The 25936-nt window shown below is 41.9% G+C and overlaps 1 protein-coding gene across 1 annotated transcript in view; it reads left to right on the top strand.

The window, feature by feature from the left end:
• Msn (moesin) overlaps positions 1-25559 on the top strand; it is a 73422-nt gene extending 47863 nt beyond the window's left edge. Inside the window, exons 3-13 of the mRNA XM_046440387.2 lie at positions 10008-10103; positions 11418-11692; positions 13066-13149; positions 13781-13927; positions 14937-15033; positions 16775-16938; positions 20133-20263; positions 20532-20692; positions 21972-22064; positions 22408-22632; positions 23375-25559. Of these exons, the coding sequence (XP_046296343.1) occupies positions 10008-10103; positions 11418-11692; positions 13066-13149; positions 13781-13927; positions 14937-15033; positions 16775-16938; positions 20133-20263; positions 20532-20692; positions 21972-22064; positions 22408-22632; positions 23375-23539 (1638 nt within the window). The 3' untranslated portion in view covers positions 23540-25559. The remainder of the gene's footprint in view (positions 1-10007; positions 10104-11417; positions 11693-13065; positions 13150-13780; positions 13928-14936; positions 15034-16774; positions 16939-20132; positions 20264-20531; positions 20693-21971; positions 22065-22407; positions 22633-23374) is intronic.
• Positions 25560-25936: the final 377 nt, after the last annotated feature.

Here is a 25936-nt window from a genome sequence, read left to right as displayed (position 1 = left end):
CAGGTGTTCTAAATTAATTAATTTTAATTGGCAAATAAAAATGGTATGTATTTTTTTTGTATATAATCTGATGTTTTGAAATATGTACACATTGTAGAATGGCAAATTTGAGCTGAGTATGTGACCAAAGGAAATGAAATCATTGTGTCAAATAGATATCTGCATTCCCATGTTTACTTCAGCCTTATGCACAATAGCTAAGATATGGAGTCAACCTAAATGTCCATCAACTGATGAATGGATAAGGAAATTATCAGGGTGTATATATATATATATATATATATATATATATATATATATATATATACACACACACAATGGAATACTATTCAGCCATAAAAAGAAGGAAATCCTGCCATTTACAACAACATTCATAAACCTTGAGGACATTATGTTAAGTGAATAGGCAAGACAGGGAAAGATAAATACTACATAATCTCACTCATATGGAATCTTAAAAAGTTGATCTCATAGAACTAGATGTGGTTACAAGGGCTTGGGACAATTAGGAGACAGAGGTCAGGGTGATGTTGGTCAAAGAATATAAAATTTCAGTCAGATAAGAGGAATAAGTTTAAACAATCTTTTGTACAAAATAGTGACTGTAGTTAATAACAATATGTTTTATCGTTGAAAATTGCTAAGAGTAGATTTGAAGTGTTCTCACCATATAAAATAAGTATTTTAGTTAATGTACATGGCTTGATGCACTACTCTTCATAATGATCCTGCCTTTGAGAGGTGAAATAACATGAGGTCAGTAAGTTGTGATATGGAATTTCCAATACAGACAGCTCTGACTGAACAACTATACTTTCCCACCAATGCACTATTCAGCTTGGGGTGAATGAGACTGTTTTAGCTTGAAAAAGAGAAAAGATGTATTGTTTGTCCTCAGGTCTCTGAAGGGCCGTTGTAGGAAGGAGGGGGCAGTCACTTTCTGTGAGGTCAGAAGGGGCAGATCTAGGACCACATAGGTGAAAAACATGGGGGAAAATATTCAAACTCCAGGGGTTGGGGTTGTGGCTCAGTGGTAAGAGCTGCTCACCTAGCATGTGCAGGATACTACGTTCAATCCTCAGTACCATATAAAAGAATAAATAAATAAATAAATGAATAAATAAAAGATATAAAGAAAAAAATTTAAACTCCAGACAAGAATTGAATATCTGGCCCTCTTGAGGCCAAAGGACGCCAGAACAGGAACACTGAGGTCTGTATTCATAGGCAGTTGGAGGACCAGAGCTCTTCCCTGTAACTTAAGGTATAAGGGAGGAAGTCCATTTTGCCTGACTCTTAAGACCCATCATTCAGGAGGTCCCTGTGGCAGAGCCAGGACCTGGGAGGAAGTAGCTTTATTCCTTGAGAGGAATTGACAAAAGCTCTGGGGCCATCCTGGAACCCAGAAGTCATCTGGCTGATGACCAGAGAGGAAGCAGACTGGAGAGGAAGCACCCTCCTTGGCACCAGTGATAAATAACAGGCAACAATGGGAAGCCATAGCTTAAGGAGGCTCAGGGCCTGGTGGGAAAAGGAAGTGGGGCCCAGTTCCTCCCATTTACCTCTGTTTCTTCTTGTGAATGTGCTCACTGCCAGGGAAGAGAAAGAATACACAATATAGTGATTCTCTTACTTGCCTCAACCTCTGATGGCTAAGATTCTTCAAAGGACTTGATCTTGGGTTATCTAAATGCCACTAGGGGGCAGTGCCACCACTGTGAGTTCCATTTTTGAGACCCTTTCTGCTTGTTTAGTCTCCAGCCAGCGTCTCCAGCTCTAGATGTAATCTGTCACTACTTGCCCTCTTCTTTCATGGTGTTTGAGCTCTAAGAGAGAGGTGAAATCTCAGAGCATCCACTCATCTATTCATTAACCTATCCAATATTGACTGAAGGTTTACTGTGTCTCAAGGAGAATCCCTAAACCTAGTTAACACCATCTGTGCTCTTAAGGGCTTGGAGTTATTTACTTATGGAGGCATAGATAAGCACATGCATTTGTCTTTCCACAAAGAATGAAACACCTGCTGGGCGTGGTGGCACACTGAGACGGTACAATTGTGAGTTCAAAACCAGCCTCAGCAAAAGCGAGGCCCTAAGCAACTTAGTGAGACCCTGTCTCTAAATAAGCTACAAAATAGAGCTGGGGATGTGGCTCAGTGGTTGACTACCTCTGCGTTCAATCCCTGGTACAAAAAAAAAACAAAAAACGAAACATCTGTGAGGCTCAGGTTACATGAGGCGATATATACAGCACAGCATTTGGAGTCAGTCCTGCGTTCAGATTCCGTCCTGCTGCTTAGGTGTGTGACCTTGGATGATTTGTTTAACTTTCCTCAGTAAAATAGTAATCATATTAAAATCTCAGAATTTTTATGACTTAATCCTGAATTAAGTAAAGGGCTTGGTGCATAGCAGGCATTCTAAGATGTGTTGTTCTTATTAAAAGCTAAATAAGTGGTTGGGAATTTTGCTAGAAGTTCAGATGAGGGAGCCATGAGATCATGGAGATTTTCTGGCTCTGGAAAGCCACACTTGATGACTTTGCATTGAGAACAGCAGCTCTTTTCTTCTATTTTTTTTTAAATTTATCAAATCACTAACATCTGTTATATGGTACTAATGTCCTCATCTTACAGATGGAGGACTAAGACTTTGAGAGGGGAAAATATTTATTTAAGGTCTCATAGCTATAGGAAGTGGTATAGCTAAGACTTGAACCAGGGCAGATATCGTTTCCACTTTTCCCGGTATCTTTTGTCAGCTATGTCCTCTGTGATTCCCCCATCACCCCACCACCATCTGCTCCTAAAACTTAAAACCATAGCCAAGTGTGTTCTCTGCTATAGAGCAGGAGCTCACTAGAGCACAGGCAGTGTGAAGTAGCAGAAACAGCAGTTGTGGTAGCCTCTCTTGGAGCTTTCCAGTTGTGCATTGATTTGCTTTCAGGTGGGTGGCTGACGCAGCTGTTGCCTAGTCTATAATGGGATCTCAGTGGGCCTCAGGTGTTTGGGCATTGACACAGTTTTGCACATAATTTCTCACAGTTTTTCTCTTGAGGCTCTAGCCTTGCTTCCTGATCCTGCACTGGGCTTCTGAAGTGGCTGAGACGTCATCACTGGTTTGTTTATTCAGATGCATGGCGGGTACAAAGAAGGAGGCACTGGGCTCCGGAACTGACCTGATATGTCCCCCCAAAGACCTCAGATGTATGCAGCCTCCACATGCACAAGCGATTTAAGGGTAGTGGGGGGGGTGTTCTTTTCTTACTTCCAGAAGCTCCTGGTAATTAGTAAGGATTTTCTCAAAGGCAGATCTCTTCTACTTCCTGGACTTCAGTTTTCCAGTTTATGCTGCTTGAACCCTATCAGTCTCCACAGCCTGTTTTAGGGACTTGTGTTGTGGGGCTGAATAGAATCCATAGCCTCCAGTTTCTTTTTTTTTTTATTGTTGGTTGTTCAAAACATTACATAGTTCTTGATATATCATATTTCACACTTTGCTTCAAGTGGGTTATGAACTCCCATTTTTACCCCATATACAGATTGCAGAATCACATCAAATACACATCCATTGATTTACATATTGCCATACTAGTGTCTGTTGTATTCTGCTGCCTTTCCTATCCTCTACTATCCCCCCTCCCCTCCCCTCCCCTCCCCTCTTCTCTCTCTACCCCCTCTACTGTCCTTCATTTCTCCCCCTTGTATTATTTTTCCCTTTCCCCTCATTTCCTCTTGTATGTTCTTTTGTATAACCCTGAGGGTCTCCTTCCATTTCCATGCAATTTCCCTTTTCTCTCCCTTTCCCTCCCACCTCTCATCTCTGTTTAATGTTAATCTTCTTCTCATGCTCTTCGTCCCTACTCTGTCCTTAGTTACTCTCCTTATATCAAAGAAGACATTTGGCATTTGTTTTTTAGGGATTGGCTAGCTTCACTTAGCATAATCTGCTCTAATGCCATCCATTTCCCTGCAAATTCTATGATTTTGTCATTTTTTAATGCAGAGTAATACTCCATTGTGTATAAATGCCACATTTTTTTTATCCATTCGTCTATTGAAGGGCATCTGGGTTGGTTCCACAGTCTTGCTATTGTGAATTGAGCTGCTATGAACATCGATGTAGCAGTGTCCCTGTAGCATGCTCTTTTTAGGTCTTTAGGGAATAGACCAAGAAGGGGAATAGCTGGGTCAAATGGTGGCTCCATTCCCAGTTTTCCAAGAAATCTCCATACTGCTTTCCAAATTGGCTGCACCAATTTGCAGTCCCACCAGCAATGTACAAGTGTACCCTTTTCCCCACATCCTCGCCAGCACTTGTTGTTGTTTGACTTCATAATGGCTGCCAATCTTACTGGAGTGAGATGGGTGGTTTTGATTTGCATTTCTCTGACTGCTAGAGATGGTGAGCATTTTTTCATGTACTTATTGATTGATTGTATGTCCTCCTCTGAGAAGTGTCTGTTCAGGTCCTTGGCCCATTTGTTGATTGGGTTATTTGTTATCTTATTGTCTAATTTTTGGAGTTCTTTGTATACTCTGGATATTAGGGCTCTATCTGAAGTGTGAGGAGTAAAGATTTGTTCCCAGGATGTAGGCTCCCTATTTACCTCTCTTATTGTTTCTTTAGCTGAGAAAAAACTTTTTAGTTTGAGTAAGTCCCATTTGTTGATTCTAGTTATTAACTTTTGTGCTATGGGTGTCCTATTGAGGAATTTGGAGCCCGACCCCACAGTATGTAGATCGTAGCCAACTTTTTCTTGTATCAGACGGCGTGTCTCTGATTTGATATCAAGCTCCTTGATCCATTTTGAGTTAACTTTTGTGCATGGCGAGAGAAAGGGATTCAGTTTCATTTTGTTGCATATGGATTTCCAGTTTTCCCAGCACCATTTGTTGAAGATGCTATCCTTCCTCCATTGCATGCTTTTAGCCCCTTTATCAAATATAAGATAGTTGTAGTTTTGTGGATTGGTTTCTGTGTCCTCTATTCTGTACCATTGGTCCACCCGCCTGTTTTGGTACCAGTACCATGCTGTTTTTGTTACTATTGCTCTGTAGTATAGTTTGAAGTCTGGTATCGCTATACCGCCTGATTCACACTTCCTGCTTAGCATTGTTTTTGCTATTCTGGGTCTTTTATTTTTCCATATGAATTTCATGATTGCTTTCTCTATTTCTACAAGAAATGCCATTGGGATTTTGATTGGCATTGCATTAAACCTATAGAGAACTTTTGGTAATATCGCCATTTTGATGATGTTAGTTCTGCCTATCCATGAACAGGGTATATTTTTCCATCTTCTAAGATCTTCTTCTATTTCTCTCTTTAGATAGCCTCCAGTTTCTTAAGCCAGTGTCTTACAAACTGATGTCCTAATCCCTCTAGGAGTAAGTGGCAGATTTGAGGAGGGGCATAAAGCTATGGGATAAATGTGATTTAGTACATATCTGGGAGCATTCATTTTACTTATAATAATTTAAAAATCATTATTTAAGAAGTAGAATGTAAAATTTGCACAAATGCAAAGACTAACCTGAAGCTTCAAAGAAATTTTGGATGGCTTGCAACCATCTCCCGTCTCCTATCTTCTCACCCTATGAATCACCCCCACTCCTGACCCTGGGTGTATGCATTTGCTTATTTTCTGCTGCTTAAAGATTTCTCCCATGGCAGGTTTAAGATATACTGGTTCAGGTCAGATGAACTGTCTTTCTGGAGTCAAAAGGGAACCAAGAAAGATTTTTGCCCTCTTGGGATGGAGTCATTTCTCAGAGTAGTATAATAAAGACTCTAGTAACTGGATCCACAGAGATTATTCCTGGAACCAGGAGTAGATACTTCCCTTTCACATGAAAATGAGGTCCCCCCTCCCTTTTGGAGTGGAGGTCTCAGCTGGAAGCAAAGCTGGAAGTGAGCAAAGCTTAGCCCTACCTCCATGTCCTGGGAATTGGAAATGGGGACAAGAGTTGCCTGACCAAATGCCCGAACTGCATGGACCTTAATTGGAGATTGCCTTATGGCCTGTGGTTGGGGTCATCTGTTTTGTCCTTTGTTCTTTTTCAGTATTAATTCTAACTTCAGACCATGTTTCCTCCGCCCCACCCCCATCCTCACTTCCTTTGGAACTTCAGTACTGACTGAGAGAGATTTCTCATATTTCCAACCCCTAGAGCCTGAGGAAATGGAAAATTGATATTTCTGATTTTTCTATGTTCATGAAGAAACAGACAGTGCTCAGATAAAAATGCCCCCAGTGATCCTGAAATATTTCTCTAGACATTGCTTTAGCAATTTGTCTAACTTTTCATAACTACTCCTTATCCCAGAACTACTTGGGTCATCATGATCCTCTTCTTCTCATCATATCTCTACCCATCCCACTAGTGAAACAGACAATGTAGTGCAAAAATGGGTAAGGAACTCACTCCCAGGACCTCCAAGACTGTCTATACAGTCTGTTCCTGTCTTATTTACCTTTAGTCCTGGGTTCTCCGAGCCTCTGCAGCTGGCCTATTGGTAATTGGCAAAGGCCAGTTACTGCTCTACTAGTTCTTTTTCTTTTCTTTTCTTTCTTTCTTTTTTTTTTTTTGAACCAGTGATTGAACTCAGGAGCACTCGACCACTGAGCCACATTTCCAACCCTATTTTGTATTTTATTTAGAGACAGGGTCTTACTGAGTTGCTTAACGCCTCACCATTGCTGAGGCTGACTTTGAACTCTCAATCCTCCTGCCTCAGCCTCCCAAGACGCTGGGATTACAGACATGCACCTCACCCCCAGCTGCTCTACTAGTTCTTTTGCCAGTTTGCTCCATTCCTTCATGACCTAGCATCCTAGCTTTAATGCTTCATCCTATGTTTAGCATTATCAGTGTGTCTTTCTTTCTCTTGGGACTGGATTGTTTCTTGGAACTTGCTTCTCCCCCACCCCATGCACACTTGTAATCAGACACACTGTTTATCTACAATCCTGTGGAAAATTAGTAGAACTGTTAATTGGACCTTATGTTAGATTTAGGATAAGACACGCTTTAAAAATTCTTTCCTGCCAGGCATGGTGTGCAGACCTATAATCCCAGTAACTCAGGAGGCTGATACAAGAAGATCCCACATTTGAGGACAGCCTCAGCAATTTAGTGAAGCCTTGTCTCAAAAAACAAAACAAAACAAAAGTAATCAATAAGGACTGGGAATGTACCTTAGTGTTAAAGTGCCCTAGGGTTCAATCTCCAGTAACACCTCCTCCCAACTTTTTTTCCTTGTTCATAACCATCTTCTCCATCTTTTGCAAAAAAAAAAAAAAAAGGCCAGTTCAGAGCTGGGGTTGTAGCTCAGTAGCTGTGTGAGGTACTGGGTTCAATCCTCAGAGAGAGAAAGAGAGAAAGAAAGATATTATGTCCATCTATAACTAAAAAGAAAATTTAAAAAGCCAGTTCACATTTCAACATAAGCATTCATATTTCTCCATCTAGAACTTGCTGACATTTTGTTGTCTATTGACTTAGAGTAAGGGACTCAACTAGCCCTCGAGTCCTGGAAACCTTTTGATCTTTCCTCCCCTCACCTCATGTATTTTTTCAGTCTTTCTCTCATTCTCTCTCTTTTTCTCCCTTTCTCTTTCCTTCTTTGTTTCTTTTTCTTGTGGTACTGGGGATTGAACCATTGAACCAAGAACCATATACATGATAGGCAAGCATACCACTAGCCCATTTTATTTTGAGATAGGGTTTCACTAAGTTTCCCAGACTGGCTTTGAACCTGTGATCCTTCTGAGTAGCTAGGATTACAGGCATGCACTACTACACATGGCCCCATTAATTTTTTTAAACATGTTCCTAATTACCCAAGTCAGCAAGAAGTAGGTGGAAAAAGGGATTAATTTTTTAGCAGTTTTTGCAAAATAATGTTGTAACCTAATTAGTAGAATGATAGAACTTGAGCAAAATGTGATGTAAGACACACCTTTAAATTGGATAGAAGGGAAGCTAAGGCTCAGCGAGGGAAACATCCTGCTTTAAGATCATATGGCAAACTGGAGATAGAAATGAGACTTTTGTTCTTGTTTCCTGATATCTGACATTAAGTATGAAAGGAAAGTGTAACCTGATGAGCAACAAAGGTTGATGACTTGGGGGCATGACTTCTTCTCAAAGTGGTTGTTGACTGGGCCTACTGGGAAATCCAGAAAGCATATCTAGATGCAAAGGTAATCAAAGATCATGATCTGGATGGGATGTTTGAGCCAAAATAGAAATAACACAATCATGTGAGAACCCCAGGAGTCCTAAGCTCCTATAAGCTCTTGGCTTTAGAAGATAGCATACTAGAGAAAAAAGGTACAGGCTTTGGAATCAGACATATTAGTGTTCTATGCCTTTATGATATTAGACAGGTTTCCCCTTGCCTTAATTTTTTCATCTATAAAATGGGGTAATAGCTAGTTCACAGAATCATTTTGTGTTCAGTGCCTGGCATGTAATTACTTACACTTTTTCTTTAGAGCCTCTGAATGTCTAGACTGTAAGCTCTGGGTGTGACTGTGGGACCTGACTTTGAATGCATAGTGGAAACTTTGTGACTACAGTGGAAGTGTATGTATTAGGAGGAAAAATATTAATTTGTTCAAGGGGGAGGACATCAGCAACTCTGGCTTCTTGTTCTTTGCTTATATTTCTAGTTATATCTCTTAGGTTTCCTATTCACCCCACCCTCAACCCCCATCCCCACCCCCCCAAATGGTAAAGAAGACTGCTTGGTATCATCCTGATCTCATTAGGATGTGACTCAGCTTCATTGCCACAATCCCCAGTGGTAGGCATGCTGGGATTGAGCAGACAGCCAGACCATTAACATGCTAATGTCAGGGACTAGAGAACAGACCCCATCTGTCTTTTCCTGGCAGGCTTCCCTTCCCTGCCCACTGCTCAGCCAGGAGGCCCAGGGCACCAGGGGGCATCCTCAGCTACTATGCTGAGGTATCCACCCCCATTATTGCCCTCAACCTGTGTAAGTAGTAAGGAGAATCTTGACTGGGCTCTGACTAGGGCTGGAAAAAAGCATCTCAGTACCCAGGGATAGCATAGCTTTGGGATATATAGATACCACAGCCCTGCTTTGTCTTTTCAAACATTCTTTCTTGGGTATTGTTAATGGGATTCAGTCTTAAGAGTGTGGGCATTACTCCCAGTTTCTAAAGATAAAGGACAATAGAGAGAGGCTGAGGGTTGAGTTGATACCAATGGTTGGTGATGTAATCAATTATGCCCACATAATAAATCCTTCATAAAAACTCAAAGGACTGGGTTTGGGAAGTTCCTAGAGAGGTGAACATGTGGAGGTTCCTGGAGAAAGCAGTGCTTGAGTACATAGAAGCTCTGTATTCCTCCCATAACTCATCTTTTGCATGTCTTCCATCTGATTATTTATCTGTATCTTTTGTAATACCTTTATAATAAATAGGTAAACATTTTTAAAAAGATAGACAATATACCAGAGTAACCTCCAAGAATAAGATGCAGGAATTAGCCCAACAGTCTTTGTCCTCAGCCCTTAATTCATTCTGACAGCAGATAGCTACAGGGCCTTGTAGAGGGAAGGGGGGGGGGTGGGTGATAGAAAGCACTGGATCTGAATGGTTTTCAAGTCAAACAGAGCTCATTTCAATCCTGACTGCACTCACTCCCTGAACCTTGGGCAAATCATTTCACTTCTCTGAACTTTAATTTTACTGCCTATAAAATGGGTCTAGTTGTAATTTTATCAAAGGGCTATTGTAAAAATTTAAGAAGGTAATAGATGTGAGGCTCTTGGTATATGATAGTGCTCAGAAGCAGAAAGATGGTGACATCAGTTCTTGACTGCTACCCAAGTATATTTTCTTTCTGGACCTTTAGCACTTAAAAACCTTTGAGGGCAAAGAACAGTTTGGCTTTACCTTTGTGTCCTCTGCCTGGCATAGTGATAGGTATTCAACCAATGGTTGTTTTGTGTTTTCTCTTCTAGGTGGTGAAAACTATTGGCCTGCGGGAAGTTTGGTTCTTTGGTCTGCAGTACCAGGACACTAAGGGTTTCTCCACTTGGCTGAAACTCAATAAGAAGGTAACTACTTACTCTTATGTCAGAGTTTAGAATTTCTTCCTCCACTAGAACTTGCTCAGGGAGATAGCATGTGCTAGCTAGCAAAACTGGGATACCTAGGGCTATGTTTGACACTGGGTGGTCTGTTGACCATCTGAATTAGATAAGGGCAGAGTTGGACAAGACAAAGCTCTTGTCTGTCTCCACTTTGAATTCTTTTTTTTTCCTACTTTGAATTCTGATAGTGAGAAGAATGGCCATGTACAAGGAAGGTCCTTCCCTTCCCATTAGAAGTTATGTCTCTAATTTTGATTTATTTGGGACCAAATCCATTAGAGGCTCTTTAGGAGGGGATTTGTATTCCTTTCTTCTTTTCAAACTCAGGGGTTGTAGGAGATTTATTATAAAAAAGAGCCACAGAACTTACATTCTGGAAAAAAAAAAATCTTAACCATCTCAGTATTATCATGCTTCCTTTTTCTCACTGGCTAAATGATGCCTGACCCTATTATAATGCTCCCCTCATTGTTGATCTTCCACCTCAACTGGACTCCATGTGGGATGATTTCATCCATTCATGCTTTCTGCTCTAAGTGTCATCTCAGCAGGAACATAGTAGTCCTCCGTCTCAGTATCCTCAAACTGGCCAATTTTATCCTTAGAGGTCTCCATACTGTGCTATGACTCGTTTTCTTGATTTTTGTCTAGTGGATGCTTCACTTTCTGCTGGTTGAGTCTTGTTTTCCCAAAGAGTTGAGACATTTACTGGACAAATATAAAGCCACTAGGAGCCAATTTCAGGCTTTTAAAGGTGATCTAGCATTTTTTATTTTCAGTCTTGGGATTCAAACCTGGAGCCTCACACATGCTAGTCAAGTGTTCTTCCACTGAGTTACATCCCCAGCCCCTAAAAGTTAATCTAGTTTCTGCTCTTGCCCAGCCAATTTCGAGACCTCAATCATAGTTCCCCAGTCTTTACTGTGCTAGTTTACTGAATTAGAAGAACCTTAAAAGAATTTTCTTAAATCTGCCCTTAGAATATGAGGCCAGTTGTATATATGGACAGATAACAGTGGCTTGACAACTTCTGAACATCAGTGGGTATTAAGAAATTTCAGGAAAATAATTCCCAACAGAAAGTAATAATTGACATAGGATGGGATCTCTATAAAGAAAGTAAAGTATTTTTAGTATGTATTATTAGAATGGTTGTCCCCTAGTTCTCTTGGATTACCCAAACTGGTGACCTTTCAATGTCTCCTCTTTACCCTGTAGCCATCCCCTCCACCACTAAAACCTTCTTTTTGAGAGTCTATAACCCCTTGCTTCTCCCAGGTGACAGCACAGGATGTCCGGAAGGAAAGCCCCCTGCTCTTCAAGTTTCGGGCCAAGTTCTACCCTGAGGATGTATCTGAGGAATTGATCCAGGACATCACCCAGCGCCTGTTCTTCCTGCAAGTGAAGGAGGGCATTCTCAATGATGATATTTACTGCCCACCTGAAACTGCTGTGTTACTGGCCTCCTATGCTGTCCAGTCCAAGTATGGTGACTTCAATAAGGAGGTTCACAAATCTGGCTACCTGGCTGGAGACAAGTTGCTGCCCCAGAGGTGAGGTGGTACCCTGGCCTCCTTTGCCCTAGCCAAAGGGGGCTGCAGCCCACAGTTAGCTAATCTCTGCTCCAAAGAGGCTGCCAGATCTATTCCTCTCCACTAGGGTCTGTCTGAAGACCATGTTATGCTGCTCAGAGAGACATTTGCATATAGCGTCATGCCCTGTTGTTTCTCTGACTCTCAAAATAAAAAGCTTTTTTTCTCCTCTCTGTCTGATTACAGAACTTCATTACCCTGGAGACAGGTGCTTATAACTGAACCAGAGATGGATTGATTTTTTTCCTTCCTCCCCCGTTTCATTTTCTCAATCCCTTTCACTGATTTAGACCTTTTATTTCAGAAGTTCACAGGGGAGAGAGAGAAATACGCAAGCAAGGGACATGGGGAGCTCAAACAGTCTTTTAATATTGATAACCACTGTACAGGGCTTTCTGCTTTTGTAAACTTCAAAGTTGAGAGCTCTCAAACACTCATTATTTTTGTTTTAACATCACGACAACACAGAAAATGAATAAGGCAAGCATTATCCTTATTTCCTGGCTCAGGAAATAGAGGTGTAGAGATACTTGTACTGACTTGCCCCATCTCCCATAGCTCATTTGAGGCAGAGCCAGACCAGAAACTCTAATTTCTTGATTTTTTTTTAACCCTGAGATTTTTCTATTGCATCCAGTGGCCATTTCCATAGGCTTATATATTAGAAAACAAAACAAAATTAAGCCTCATTCTGGGATCCCTAGTGCCACTGGGGCTGTGGCATGTGCACAATCCATCAGAAGGTATTAGGGATAGAAGTTGTACCCTCAAACATTTCCTGACTCATTGCCCCAATAGCTGAGATGGCATGTTTAAAGCAAGCCTTATTTATAATCTAGTAGATCTGAGAGGTTTGGCCTTTTATTTTTTTCCCAAAGCTGTTTGGGCTTAGTTCTCTGTTCTGTAGCCAAAAGCTGTCTGTCCTCTCATTCCTGAGAAATATTCTTAAAAACACAACCTGTTGACCCCAAGAGGATCTAGGAGAGAGTGTGCCTGGGTCTGTGGCTCATCTCTACTCTTATCCCCTCAAGTCAGCACTGACTCCTGATACATTCCTGTTGTGCTTAGAGAACACAGCACGTTATTGGATTTTGTTGTTAAAGGTACATAGGAAGGTGATCTCATTGTCTTTCTTGTCCATCCATTCTTGTAAGTTCTCCTACTTCTTAAGCAGTTACTTATGTCTAATTTAATACCTTCCACTGTAATCTGAATCTGCTTCAAGTGTTATCTCCATGAGCTGACTCCATGTCTTGGAGAACTAAGTGGGCTTCCCTTCTCTCCTGTACATTGACTTTGCACTTTAAACTACTCACTACCAATTATCATTTCAGAGTCCTGGAGCAGCACAAACTCAACAAGGACCAGTGGGAGGAGCGGATCCAGGTGTGGCATGAGGAACACCGAGGCATGCTTAGGTAAACCTCACCTAGCAATTGTGGGCCCCACTGGTCCTTGAAGGGAGATACTATAGAAAAAGAAGCAGGGATGATACTAGCACTTAAAGATAGAAGGCAAAACCAGAACCATCATAAACCTATTTTTTGTTTGTGTGCTTTCATGAATAGTAGAAGTCGAAAGGCCAAATACTTCTGAGCACTGAGTAATTGAGAGGACCATAGGATATCCACGTAGCTTCTGGGTCAACAGCGGGCTCCTATGCAAAAAGGAACTAGGAAATGAGCTCTCTGAATATTGCAAAGAATTGGAGGGTTGTCTATTTGAAGAACAGATCTCATCATTTTGCCATCACTACTACCCTATCTAAGTTTTGCTAAGAATGTTCTTGTATAAGAGACTGTCACATTGAATGGGAGGAAGAAAATAGATTCTATGGCAACTAACATGTCAGGGCCTAGGTTCCAGTTGGTTTATTTTGCTTGGTAAAAGTTACATGTGCTCTGTTCTCCATTATTTGTTTACCTTGCACCCCATGTCCTTCTACTGATTAAAAGATCCTTATCAGAAATACAGAGCAAGTAGGCTTTTCTGTCCCACTGGGTCTGATTCAAATGCTTCCCTCTGTGACCCCCCCCCCACCCCGCCCAGAGAGGATGCTGTCCTGGAATATCTGAAGATTGCCCAAGATCTGGAGATGTACGGTGTGAACTACTTCAGCATTAAGAACAAAAAAGGATCAGAGCTGTGGCTGGGGGTAGATGCTCTGGGTCTCAACATCTATGAACAGAATGACAGGTATACTTTAGACTTCTCCTAGTTTATTTGGGTCATTCTGACACCTAGCTTACCTCTTGAGTCCCACCAAAGTTCTTCTTCTACCTGATTTAATCCAGTCCAGATGGTTGTACCACCTCTCTCAGACGTTGAAATCCTGTATTGACTAGACTTGTTCTGCCTATGATGGTAGTCAACTAGCCATAGGTGGCCAATGAACACTTGAAATGTGGCTACTTTGAATTGAGACATGCTAGAAGCATAAATTATACACCAGACTTTGAATGATTAATGTGAAAAACAGAATTTGCAGTATATCTTTGATATTTTCTTAAATATTGATTTGCGTGTTGAAATAATAGTAGTATTTGTTGTATGTTGGATTAATTTGACTATTTTAATTCCATTTATTTATTTTTTACTCATTTTCATGTGGCTACTAGAAAACTTAAAAGTAGATATGTGTTATCATTATAAATTTTTGGACAGTGCTGCTTTAGAACCTACCTTGTCAGGATTTGTAATTAGATATAAGCCCCATGTGATAATAAGTGGCTTTGGCCTATAATACTCATTCTATGACCTTATCTCACTTGCTTATATTTTTCCCTTTTGGTCTGTTCTTGGTGAGGATTGAGATCAATAGATTATTGTTCCATATAACTTCTGAATCTCAGAACTCATTATTTACCTCCTCCTCAACTTTCATAACCTTGGATAGAAGAGTCTCTGTTTAATAGAACTAGGGATGCTGTTAAAGGATTGTTACAAGTTCCATGCCTCAACAAAAATCAAAACAAACTAAATCTCAGAGATTGGAACAAGGAATAATATGTTGGTTGTGGTTTTGAGTCTTTTGTGCAGCCTGAGTGCTAGCAATTAACCTGCTGGCATGTGATGACATTGTCTGCACTGTAGTGGGTCTACCTCCTAAAGGGAGAGGTTTGGGGGGTGGTGAGGGCAAGGCACAAGCCTCTATGTACTTCTTGTCTTGCCCTTGTCCTAATGTTGTTGATCTCCATTTCTACAGACTGACTCCTAAGATTGGCTTCCCCTGGAGTGAAATCAGGAATATCTCTTTCAATGATAAGAAATTTGTCATCAAGCCTATTGACAAAAAAGCCCCAGTAAGTAACCCCTCCCTCTGACCATGACAGGTACTCACCAAGGCCTGGATAATGCTAGAAGCAATCATATCATTATATTCATCTCTCCTTTTCTGGTTTGTTGTGCATGTCTCTGTGTGTATAGGTATGTGTGTGTGTTGCGTGTACATGTACATGTGTGCATGTGTACATGCACACATGAACAGGAGGCACAAGTGATGATTGAGATACAAAGGATGTCAATGCTAAGAAATGACCAGGAGACACCCTGTGCCTACTGTCATTCTGCTACCCACATTTCAGGTGCCACCCTGATACCTGTCTCACTCTGTGGGTGAGGGAGAGCCACAGGCAGTCCTAAGTGCTGCTTCTTAGTTATTGTCTTGCTGCTCTGAGTATCTGTGGTGAAAACAGAGTGTATCTCATCTTTTTAAGCCCTTGGGCCCCAGAAAGTAGATATATACTTGATTTATCTTAATTGTGGAAAAAGGGAAGAGCCAGCAGAAGTCCAAATCTAAAAATGACCTTCCAAATTTGCTCTTTTGGTATAACTAACTTTATCTTTGCCCTCTCAGACTTCTCTCCAGAGAAGAAAATTCTGAGTCCAGTCCTTCCTTTTACACATTCATTATATTTCTCACCCACTCAGTTTCCTGCATCTAACAGGACTGGAAAGCTGGTGATTGAGAGTAGGATAGAAAACTGAGATGAGTGTCTGCTCTTCTGGTATACCTTGTATCCAGCAAGGCCAGTGACCTTGCTGAGCCTGACCCATTTCATGAGAGCTCAGCCTTATTCTCCAATCCTAAGATATCTGAACTTTTCCATAATATGTTGTCTCTTTAAAGCCTTAACTATGTCATCAGGTAGGTAGTAGCATTCCAGTTAAGTTCATGAAATTGAGGTTCAGAAAGATGAAATGATTTGCCCAGGATCACACAACTGAAAATGGTAGCACTTGGATTTGTACCTAGGTCATTTGACTTTGAAAGCCTGTGCTCCTTCCACTGTACCCCAAACTATGAGATGATAGCAGTTTGGTTTCAGTGGCAGAGGAGGTGGTTGTTAGCCCATCAGAGAGTGACCTTGGTCCAGTGGTATTTGTAGCAACAAACTTAAACTCACTGGATTTTCTTGTGTGTTCTTTTTTATTGCTGCTGTGCTCAACTTTCATCAGAAAAAGGTAAGTAACAAAGCCAGCTGAGCTCAAGGGCTTATTTAACAAACAGCAGCCAGGACAATCAATATTTAGGAGATTTATGTATCTATGTATGTATTTACAGCCTATCTTGTTGCAAAAAGGATTTAAAGGCTGGGTCTAAGATATGCTTTCTGGAAATTACAGGAACAGTCTAGCCACCCATACTGCACCCACTGGGTGCAAGGATTGTTTGGCTTCTAAAAGAGGCCTCCTGAGACTTAGTAGGATCTCTAATTAGCAGATAAAGGCAGTTCTGATTCTTTAACTGGGTATATTAGGATGAATGTATTTTAGGGATCCTCTTATAAATGTATGTTGGAAGAAATTGTGGTTTGGTGGAAAGAGCACTGGTTTCAGAGTCAAGAAACCTGGGTTCTAGTCTCGGGTCTACCCTTGTCCTGCCATCTGACCCTGGGCAAATCACTTCACCATTCTGATAATTAGTCTTCCCATCTGTAATGTAAAGCAGTCTTTCCAGTGCTTGTGGATTTAGCATTTCAGAAGGTAGAAACTCATTTTCATTTGTTCCTCCAAACATTTTCATTGCTGTTTTCCCACCAGGACTTTGTCTTCTATGCTCCCCGGCTGCGGATTAACAAGCGAATCTTGGCCCTGTGCATGGGGAACCATGAGTTATACATGCGCCGCCGTAAGCCTGACACCATTGAAGTGCAGCAGATGAAGGCACAGGCCCGGGAGGAGAAGCACCAGAAGCAGATGGAACGGTAGGTGCTAAAGAGCTAGAGGAGATCCTGGAGAAAGGGCCAGCACTAGGGTAAGGAAGCCTCACAGATGCCCAGACTGTAAGAGGTACCCAGGATATGAAGTCAACTCAGGACTAGAAGTGAGCGAGCTGTGTATGGATGATACCACTAGGTTTAGTTTCAGGCAAAGGCATCCTTGTTGCTGGGAAGCAGGCATTGGAAACCTAACGTTTCAGAGGTTTATTGGAGGAAAGGATATTTCATAGTTCCCCATTATCTATGACCCTCATGCCATTACTGTGTTAGGACTAGTTTGCTCCAGACTAACCTACCAGTATAGTGGGAGTAGCAGAGGGTTCCATGCACATTTAAGTTTGGATTCTTCAGGGTGCTTTTTTTTTTTTTTTAAGCAGAAATGGGCAGGGCTCCCAGAATTTTCCATACAAAGTGTCTAGTCCTTGCACTATAACCCCTTGCAGCTCAAAGTGTAATGTGAGCCTTAGCATCATTAGCATCAGCTTGGGAACTTGGTAGAAAGGTAAGATCTGAGACCCTACTCCAGACCTACTGATGAAAATCTGCCTCATAAGATCCCATTGGATCTTTGGAAAATGATCATGATCATATGATATGCAAATGGCCAACAGGTACATCCTTAGTCACTAGGAAAATGCAAATGGTAATCTTAATGAGTTACCACTCCATACCCATTTGTTTGGATATAATAAATAAAACTAGAAAACAAATGTTGAAGTTGTAGAGTGATTGGAACTGATGTACATTGCTGGTGGGAACATATAATGGAATAAAAGAATGTGACAGCTCATCAAAATGTTAAAGATAGAATTGCTCTATATATGATCCTGCAAATCCATTCCTAGTTAAGTACCTAATAGAATTGAAAATGGGTGTTCAAACACTTGAACTAGCAGTAGTATTTCAATAGTCAAAAAATTGAAACAGCCCAAAAGCCTACCAATGGATAAATGAATAAACAAATTGTAATATAGAGTAGGGTATATCTTAGCCTACTTTGTGTTGCTATAACAAAATACGTGAGGCTGAGTTCTTTATAAAGAAGAGGCATATTTTAGTTTTTGGAGGCTGAGAAGTCCAAGATCAGGCAGGCACATCTGTTGAAAGCCTCAGACTCTAATATTACACTGCAGATGGCTTCACAAAGCAGGAGCATGTGTACGTGTGGAAGAAGGAATTCAGGGTAAGTGCCAGACTCACTTATAACAAACCAGTCTCACAAGTACTAATTCAGTCCTATGAGATCCAACATACTCCCTCCTGAAAGGCATTAATTCGATCTGAGGATAGTTCCCCAATGACCTAATTACCTCTCACTGGGCCCCACTATGTAAAGTTTTCACCTCTCAATACCATTACCTTGGGAACCAAGGCTCTTTGGGGAACATACATGCTACAGTATGGATGCCCCTTTAAAACATTATGGTAAGTGAAAGCAGTAAGACAGAATGTTGCATATTGCATGAATCTATTTGTATGAAATGTCCAGAATAGAAAAATTTATAGAAACAGAATGTTAATTAGTGATAGTCAGAGGCTGGTAGTGGAGGGAGGATGGGTAGAAACTGCTTAATAGGTATAGGATCTTTAGAGGATGAAAATGTTTTTGGAACTCAAAAATGGTGGTTGCAGGGCTGGGGTTGTGGCTCAGTGGTAGAGCACTTGCCTAGAACATGTGAGGCACTGGGTTTGATCCTCAGTACTACATAAAATTAAATAAATAAAATAAAGATATTATGTCCATCTACACCTAAAAGAATTTTGTACAACATTTGTGAAGGTATTAAATGCCACTATTCATTTTAAAATAGTTAATTTTATGTTATGTATGGTTTGCCTCAATTATTTTAAAAGATCCCAGGTGATTCCTATGCATATTAGGGTTTGAGGAGTGTTGCTGTACTAGATACTCTGTCATAAAGAGTTTGGAACCTGCCGGGTGCAGTGACACACACCTATAATCCTAGCGGCTTGGGAGGCTGAGGCAGGAGGATTGCAAAGTCAGCCTTAGCAATTTGTGAGACCTTGTCTCAAAATAAAAAATAAAAAAGGGCTGGGGATGTGGCTTAGTGTTTAAGTGCCCCTGGGTTCAATCCCTGGTACCAAAAAGTAAAATATAAATATATATATATATATATATATATATATATATATATATATATATATATATAAATGTTTCAAACCTTGGAAGGCTTCAAATCTAGTAGACTAGAAATGACTCCATATATGATAGCTTAGACCCTGAAGTCCACATTTATTTAGGAAAAAATTTACCAGGATTGGGAGGCAGTTTATGGAACTGGATCTGCTAAGAACCTACCCTCTAGGACCTCACAGTCCTGGTAGGACAAATACTTTCAAATGTATATAGTTTTGGAGTTTCATAATGTATATGAAACTTAAGTTACAAAGTTGTGTCATTCATTCACTTAGTAAATAATTAATGAGTACTTGAAAAAATACCAACAATCCCTGTTCTTGTGAAGCTATAATTTTATTGGGAGAAGACAGACTAATAAATAAGAAAATTACATAGTAAGAAGAATATTAAAAGTGCTATGGAGAAAAGCATAACAGGGAAGAGGGGTGGGGAAGAGGGTATCTCAAATATTCTGAGGGCTCAGAGGGATTAAAAAACATATTGTTAAGGGATAAGAAGGCTTACTGGAAAAAAAATGCTATGGCTAAGAAAAACAAATTCTTATTTCATATTTGCAATAAACTCTGAGAAAAAGGAGCCTAGAGCTGGGCTTTAGGACAGGCAAAGTTAGCCATAGATACTTGAAGCATAGCATCTTAACATGGAGCCAAAACTTGTCTTCCTAAATTCCATAGGCAGACAGAGGAGGACTTATTAGACCACTTTTACAGATAGGGGAAATGAAGACAGAAGTGAAGCAGTAGCATAGCTAGGTTCACCTAGTGGGTTACTGGCAGAGTCGGGATTCTAGTTTGAGTTTCCCTACTGGGCCCTGAGTATAATATAATATAATAATATCCTATATGGGGTTGTGATATGAGGGCAAGGATGTGGAAGTAAGGGAGAATGGTTCAAGTTTACAAGCCCAGGGTTTATTGGAATGATGTTGACTGAGGGACTCAGGGCCAGGGAGCCCTGGGAATCTCTATGCTTCCATGCAACCTTGCTATCCTGCTCTATTCCTCTTTCCCTTCCCCAGTGCTCTGCTGGAAAATGAGAAGAAGAAGCGTGAAATGGCAGAAAAGGAGAAGGAGAAGATTGAACGGGAGAAGGAAGAACTGATGGAGAAGCTGAAGCAGATCGAGGAACAGACTAAGAAGGCTCAGCAAGGTAAAACTGGAGTCACACTGGAGATTGGGTTTTCCCAAAGCCTGACTCTGTGAGCTGGAGACTCTAATGCCTAAACTGCAGACCCAGACCATAGAGACTAGATGTGGCCACAGAAAAGTTGAGGGATGGGGCAAGAAGAGTTCTCAGAACCATCTGCCAGCTGTACCATGGAGTAGAACATTTCCAGGAAAGATGTTAATGTACTATCATCTCTCTTCCCTTCACCTCATTTTTCCTTCACCTTCCTTTTCCTTCCTTTTCTGCCCAGAACTGGAAGAACAAACCCGCAGGGCTCTGGAACTTGAGCAAGAACGGAAGCGTGCTCAGAGCGAGGCTGAAAAGCTGGCCAAGGAACGTCAAGAAGCTGAAGAGGCCAAGGAGGCCCTGCTGCAGGCTTCCCGGGACCAGAAGAAGACCCAGGAACAACTGGTAAAGCTGCATGATGGTCTGGAATTGTGGGACCTGTGTTTTCTCTCTTGTCTGCCAACCTATTTATAGCTACCTCTGCCTTCAAGCCTGGCTCTTCCCAGCAGGATTCCACTCCACAGGCTTCTAACAGCTCATTCAGAAACAAGCTGAGGAGTCACTGGTGTGGCCCAGAAACCTTTGCAAACAGTTTTCTCTCACCCTTAGTTTTTATTCACTTTATTAACCCTTGGAGATATGAAATGGTAATCCTGCAAAGGAAAGGGATGGAGGAAAGAAGTAAAGGGACTCCCACTCAATTAAGTACCTATTGTGTGTTGCTATCCTAGTCATATTTTCCTTTTTCTTACTTTCTCATTATTTCTTTCAGTACCTTATGCGATTAACCCCTACATGGAATAATATGGCCAGATAAGAAAATTAGGTCTTAGGGAGGTTTCCAAGAGGCCACACAGTTGTGGTTGAGCATGGATTGAAACCCATTTCTACCTCCATTTTAAGGGTTTGCTCCCCCGAAATCATTTGCAGAACTATGTCAGTGTATTTGGGGGCAGGCTTTTGTGATTTACAAGAGAGGAACCCGTGGCCCAAATTCTTGGACATAAACTCTTCCCTTGTATTATTTGAGGTGGGAATAGAGGGAACTATGACCTATCTCTCAGGAAGAAGCTATCATGGGAAATTTGTTGAAGGTGTGATTGTGTACATAAGCATTTTCCCTTGTTCAAATCACCTTGTGACACTTGAGGCACTACATTTTAGGCAGTGATCTCCACAGCTTTACTGAGGTCTAAACCACATGCTTACTTGGCCATACTGGGGGGCAGGTGGAGGAGAAGGAGAAGAAGAAAGGGAAGAAGAAGAAGAGAGAAAGAGTGATAGATACAAAGAAGAGACTTTTTTTTTTGCCTCCAGGAATCCTACAGTCTAGGAGGAGAGCTATGAATTACAAGAAGGTGGTGGGTGTGGACGATGGGACTGGAGTGGAGTGGTCTGGTTAAAAGAGCCACAGGGAGGGGCGGGTTGTGGCTCAGTGGTAGAGTGCTTGCCTAGCACATGTGAGGCACTGGGTTTGATCCTCAGCACCACATAAATAAATAAATAATATAAAGGTATCATGTCCATCTACAACTAAAAAGAAAATTTATAAAAGAGCTACCAGGGTAGCAAGCAAGTGGAACATTAGGTTCTCCACTGGTTCCCCAAGAGAACTTGGGTGGAAGACACCTGTGCTCTGAAAACCAGAATGCCCAGACCTCACTAGCTTTTAATCTATCTGTAGGCTTCAGAAATGGCAGAGCTGACAGCTCGGATCTCTCAGCTGGAGATGGCCCGACAGAAGAAGGAGAGTGAGGCTGTGGAGTGGCAGCAAAAGGTAAGATAGTGGCCAGAACAAAGCATTGTGGGAAGGGGTACTATATGTACATATTCCAGCTCCTTCATTTGGGCTCCTCCCACTTCCAGTCTTTCTGGACAGCAGAAATTGTGAGAGAGGGTGCTCAATGCTGTCTCAAACACTTTCCAAATTCCCTGGTACTCCTGGAAAGTTGGTACATTTGCTTCTATTTTATAGCTGATGAAACTAGGGATTAAACACATAAAGCTGTTTGTCCTACCTGGTATCTGTCTTTTACCAGATTATTTTAAGCATGCACATGTTGCCACAGGTTACCTAATCTGACCTCTGTTCCTTTTCTTTTTTTTTTGTCACTGGATAGGCCCAGATGGTACAGGAAGACTTGGAGAAGACCCGTGCTGAACTGAAGACTGCCATGAGTACACCTCATGTGGCAGAGCCTGCGGAGAATGAGCAAGATGAACAGGATGAGAATGGGGCAGAGGCCAGTGCTGATCTGAGGGCGGATGCTATGGCCAAGGACCGCAGTGAAGAGGAACGTACCACTGAGGCAGAGAAGAACGAGCGTGTGCAGAAACACCTGAAGGTATCTAGACAAGGCCAAATGGTCCAGGAGACTTTGTGTATTGACTTACTAGCCATGGTCTTCCCTAGATCATCATGAAGGAATAGATATAGGGGCCTGTCCCAGTGCTGTACTAGAGTCTGAGGCTATCTTAAGTAAAACATTAAAGGGGGAGCATGTCTCACTTATTAATCAGTCCCTAGGTTGCCTCTTCAATTTTGGGGGAGTACTAGTGATTGAACTCAGAGGCACTTTACCACTAAGCTGCATCTTATCCCTTTTTATTTTTATTTTTATTTTGAGACAAGGTCTCACTAAATTGTTTAGAGTCTTGCTAAGTTGCTAAAGCTGGCCTTGAACTTGCAATCCTCCTGCCTCAGCCTCCTGAAATGCTGGGATTACAGGCATGTGCCACCATGCCTGGCTGCGTCTTCCATTTTCAAGATTTTATTTTTGCCCTACCTTCCACCCACTCCTTATCTCTTACATTCATAAAATATTTACCTGAAAAAAAAAAAAACTTACCTGATAAAATTCCTACTCAAATCTTTCTTTGGTATGTTGTTCTACTCTCAAGGAATATGAAACATCAACTGGTCCCCTAAGTTTATATTTAAAAAAGAAACAATACTTGTCGCACTGCAGTGCTAATGGGGCTGGAATTGGCAGGGAGAGGAAAAAACAGAAAAGAAAAATCTGATCAAGTATGTATACTTTAAATGAAAGGAAGCCATTGAACATTACATTGCTTGCCTCCTCACAGGCCCTTACTTCAGAGCTGGCCAATGCCCGTGATGAATCCAAGAAGACTGCCAATGACATGATCCATGCTGAGAACATGCGACTGGGCCGAGACAAATACAAAACCCTGCGCCAGATCCGGCAGGGCAACACCAAGCAGCGCATCGATGAGTTTGAGTCCATGTAAAGGGCACCCAGCCTCTAGGGACCCCTCCTCCCTTCTTCCTTTCCCTGACACTCCTTATACTTTTGCCTAACTCACACTGTGCTGGAGCCACTAACTAGAGCAGCCCTGGAGTCATGCCAAGCATACAGTGCAGCCATGGGACCAAACCTAGCACCTCAGTTCCCACTCATTTCCCTGGGCAGTCAAATAGCCCAATGTGGTGCCAATGGGACCCTGTTTCCCCTCTCTGTTCCATTTAATCTAGCTTGCTAGAACCAACCACTTCCCCAGTTCAGAGGCACTTTCACTTCAGTTGGCAACTGCCCACCCCCCACTTACTATTGTCCTTTGGAAGTCAAATGTGGAGTGTGGTGAAAGCTAGCTCCTCTCCCCTACCCCACCACTGACTTCCTCTTCCATATGATTTACAGGGTGAGGGTATTACAGGGTATAGGGAAGCAGACAGGTCCCTGGTTATCTGTTCTAGTGTGTCAACTTACATAGGATTTGGCCTCCCAATGCCCATCCTTTTTAGAGTTATTTAGGCTTGGTAATGATTGGAGGATAAAGAGATGTTCAGTCATTCTTGTTTCTACCTCCCAGATTGGGCCTGTTACAAACTCAGTCCCAATAAGCCTTGTCCCTGAGTTCAGGGACTCAGTTTCTCCCCAGGGTGGGATGAGGGAGATTGTGCCTTCAAAAGGCTTCACTATCATTCTGGAAGGCCATTGGCACTTTTAGTCAGCCAATGCTGGGTAAAAGATCCTGCCCCGATGCCTTATATGAGCCTAGGCTTGTCTCAATTGAGCTCTATGGGCAGAAGTACCCCTTGTAGTTCCAGGTTCCTGGTTCCTTCTCTGTATCTACCCATGCCCCCTCCAACCCACAAATTCCCCACAGTTAGAATAATAGGGATAAGTACCCAAAAGCTCAGCCACCCCCAACCACTGCTCTTGCCAAAAGGGAGGAATGTTCACACCTGCCTTCAGGATTTTCTCAGCCAGGAGCTCTAGGCCACTTCCCCTATCAGAGTTACATGGGCCACAGCTCCTGCCTCACAGCAGTGTGGGCCTTGATATGGTGAGCCCTAGATCTTGACACCAGTAGGCTCAATTGGGAAGTGGATAGCAGAAGCTGCATGTGGTGAGAGAAGCCCATGCCTCTGGTCCTTCAGTTTACTCAATCCTCTCAGGTGCCCAGTAGCCCCTTCCCATCATCCCCATCCAAGGTGGTGACTGGGCCCTACCTCTGACAAACCTTTAACCAGGTCTTGTCACCAGCTGTGGTGTCCCTTGGAGCTACATATCAGAGAGCTGCTGGGGATTCTAACCTGGTCCCTTCAACACCCCGACCCCTTGCTCTCAACCCAGAAGTGGCCTCCTCCTCTCTGTCTTGTGTGCTCTTTTTCTTTCTACCAGTATTATATATTCTAGTGATATCTAACTCAATATTGATTTCTGCCTTTATTGCTAATGCACCATTAGAAGATATTAGTCTTGGGGCAGGATCATTTTGGCCTCATTCCTTTACCTGGGAAGCATATACTATATTATAAAAGGATACTTTGCCAGAAACAGTAATGTAAGAAACTTTCAGTATTAGTGATATTACCTGTCACTATAGGTCATACAGTCCATTTTTAAAGCACTTGGTATTTGGTTTTATTGTTCCTGTTTGCCTTCTCCCTAGGGTTCAGTCCCCCCTGGGGCTATCCTTTCCCTCCATGCAGTGCCCCTAACTGAGAGCCTTCCTCAATCCCTGCCCCCCACCTGACCCTGGGGAGTCTTGTGTGCATTGCTGTGAATTATATTGATACTCACTTGGTGATATGCCCTGTTTTGGCTAAATTCAAATCTGGAATTGTGGGGCAATCTAGCTGCCTTAAGGGCAGTAACCCACCCCCAGGGAGGCTGGGGAGAAAGGTTAGATTTTATATTCAGGTTTTTTTGTGTATTTTTGGGTTTTTTAAAAATTGTTTTTGGCAGGGTTTATGCTCAACCCATGTTCTATTTCAGTGCCAATAAAATTTAGAAAGACTTCACTGTGACTCAGTCTTTCTTTGTGGTTTGGGTGGGCGGCTGTAAGATTTCAGTGTAACTTGCACTCTCCAGATCACCTTTTCCATCCCTGATCTCCTTTTTATCTTCACTTTAGTTTTATGGGAAGGAGGGGTATGACCACCCCCATTTTAAGAGGTGGGAACAAGCTCAAAAATACAGGAAAATTCCAAGATCACAGACTGTCTCGCTTAAATGCTAGCTTTGCTAGTGTGGTTATGGGTCCTACATTGACCATATGGTGTTTCTAGACTTTCTTGTCATCAGGACCTAGGGACTTCTAACTTTTATCTCTGAACTCTTCATGGGTGGTCAAACCCTGTCCTTCCCCCTTATTAGGAAGGCCTCAATCTTGTCCCAT

Source organism: Marmota monax, unplaced genomic scaffold, assembly GCF_021218885.2.
Source record: "Marmota monax isolate L192 unplaced genomic scaffold, Marmota_monax_Labrador192_F-V1.1 WCK01_AAM20220418_F8-fsc00134, whole genome shotgun sequence".
Lineage (NCBI taxonomy): Eukaryota > Metazoa > Chordata > Mammalia > Rodentia > Sciuridae > Marmota > Marmota monax.
Note: the sequence above shows the minus strand (reverse complement) of the source record. Positions and strands in the feature narration are given on the sequence as shown.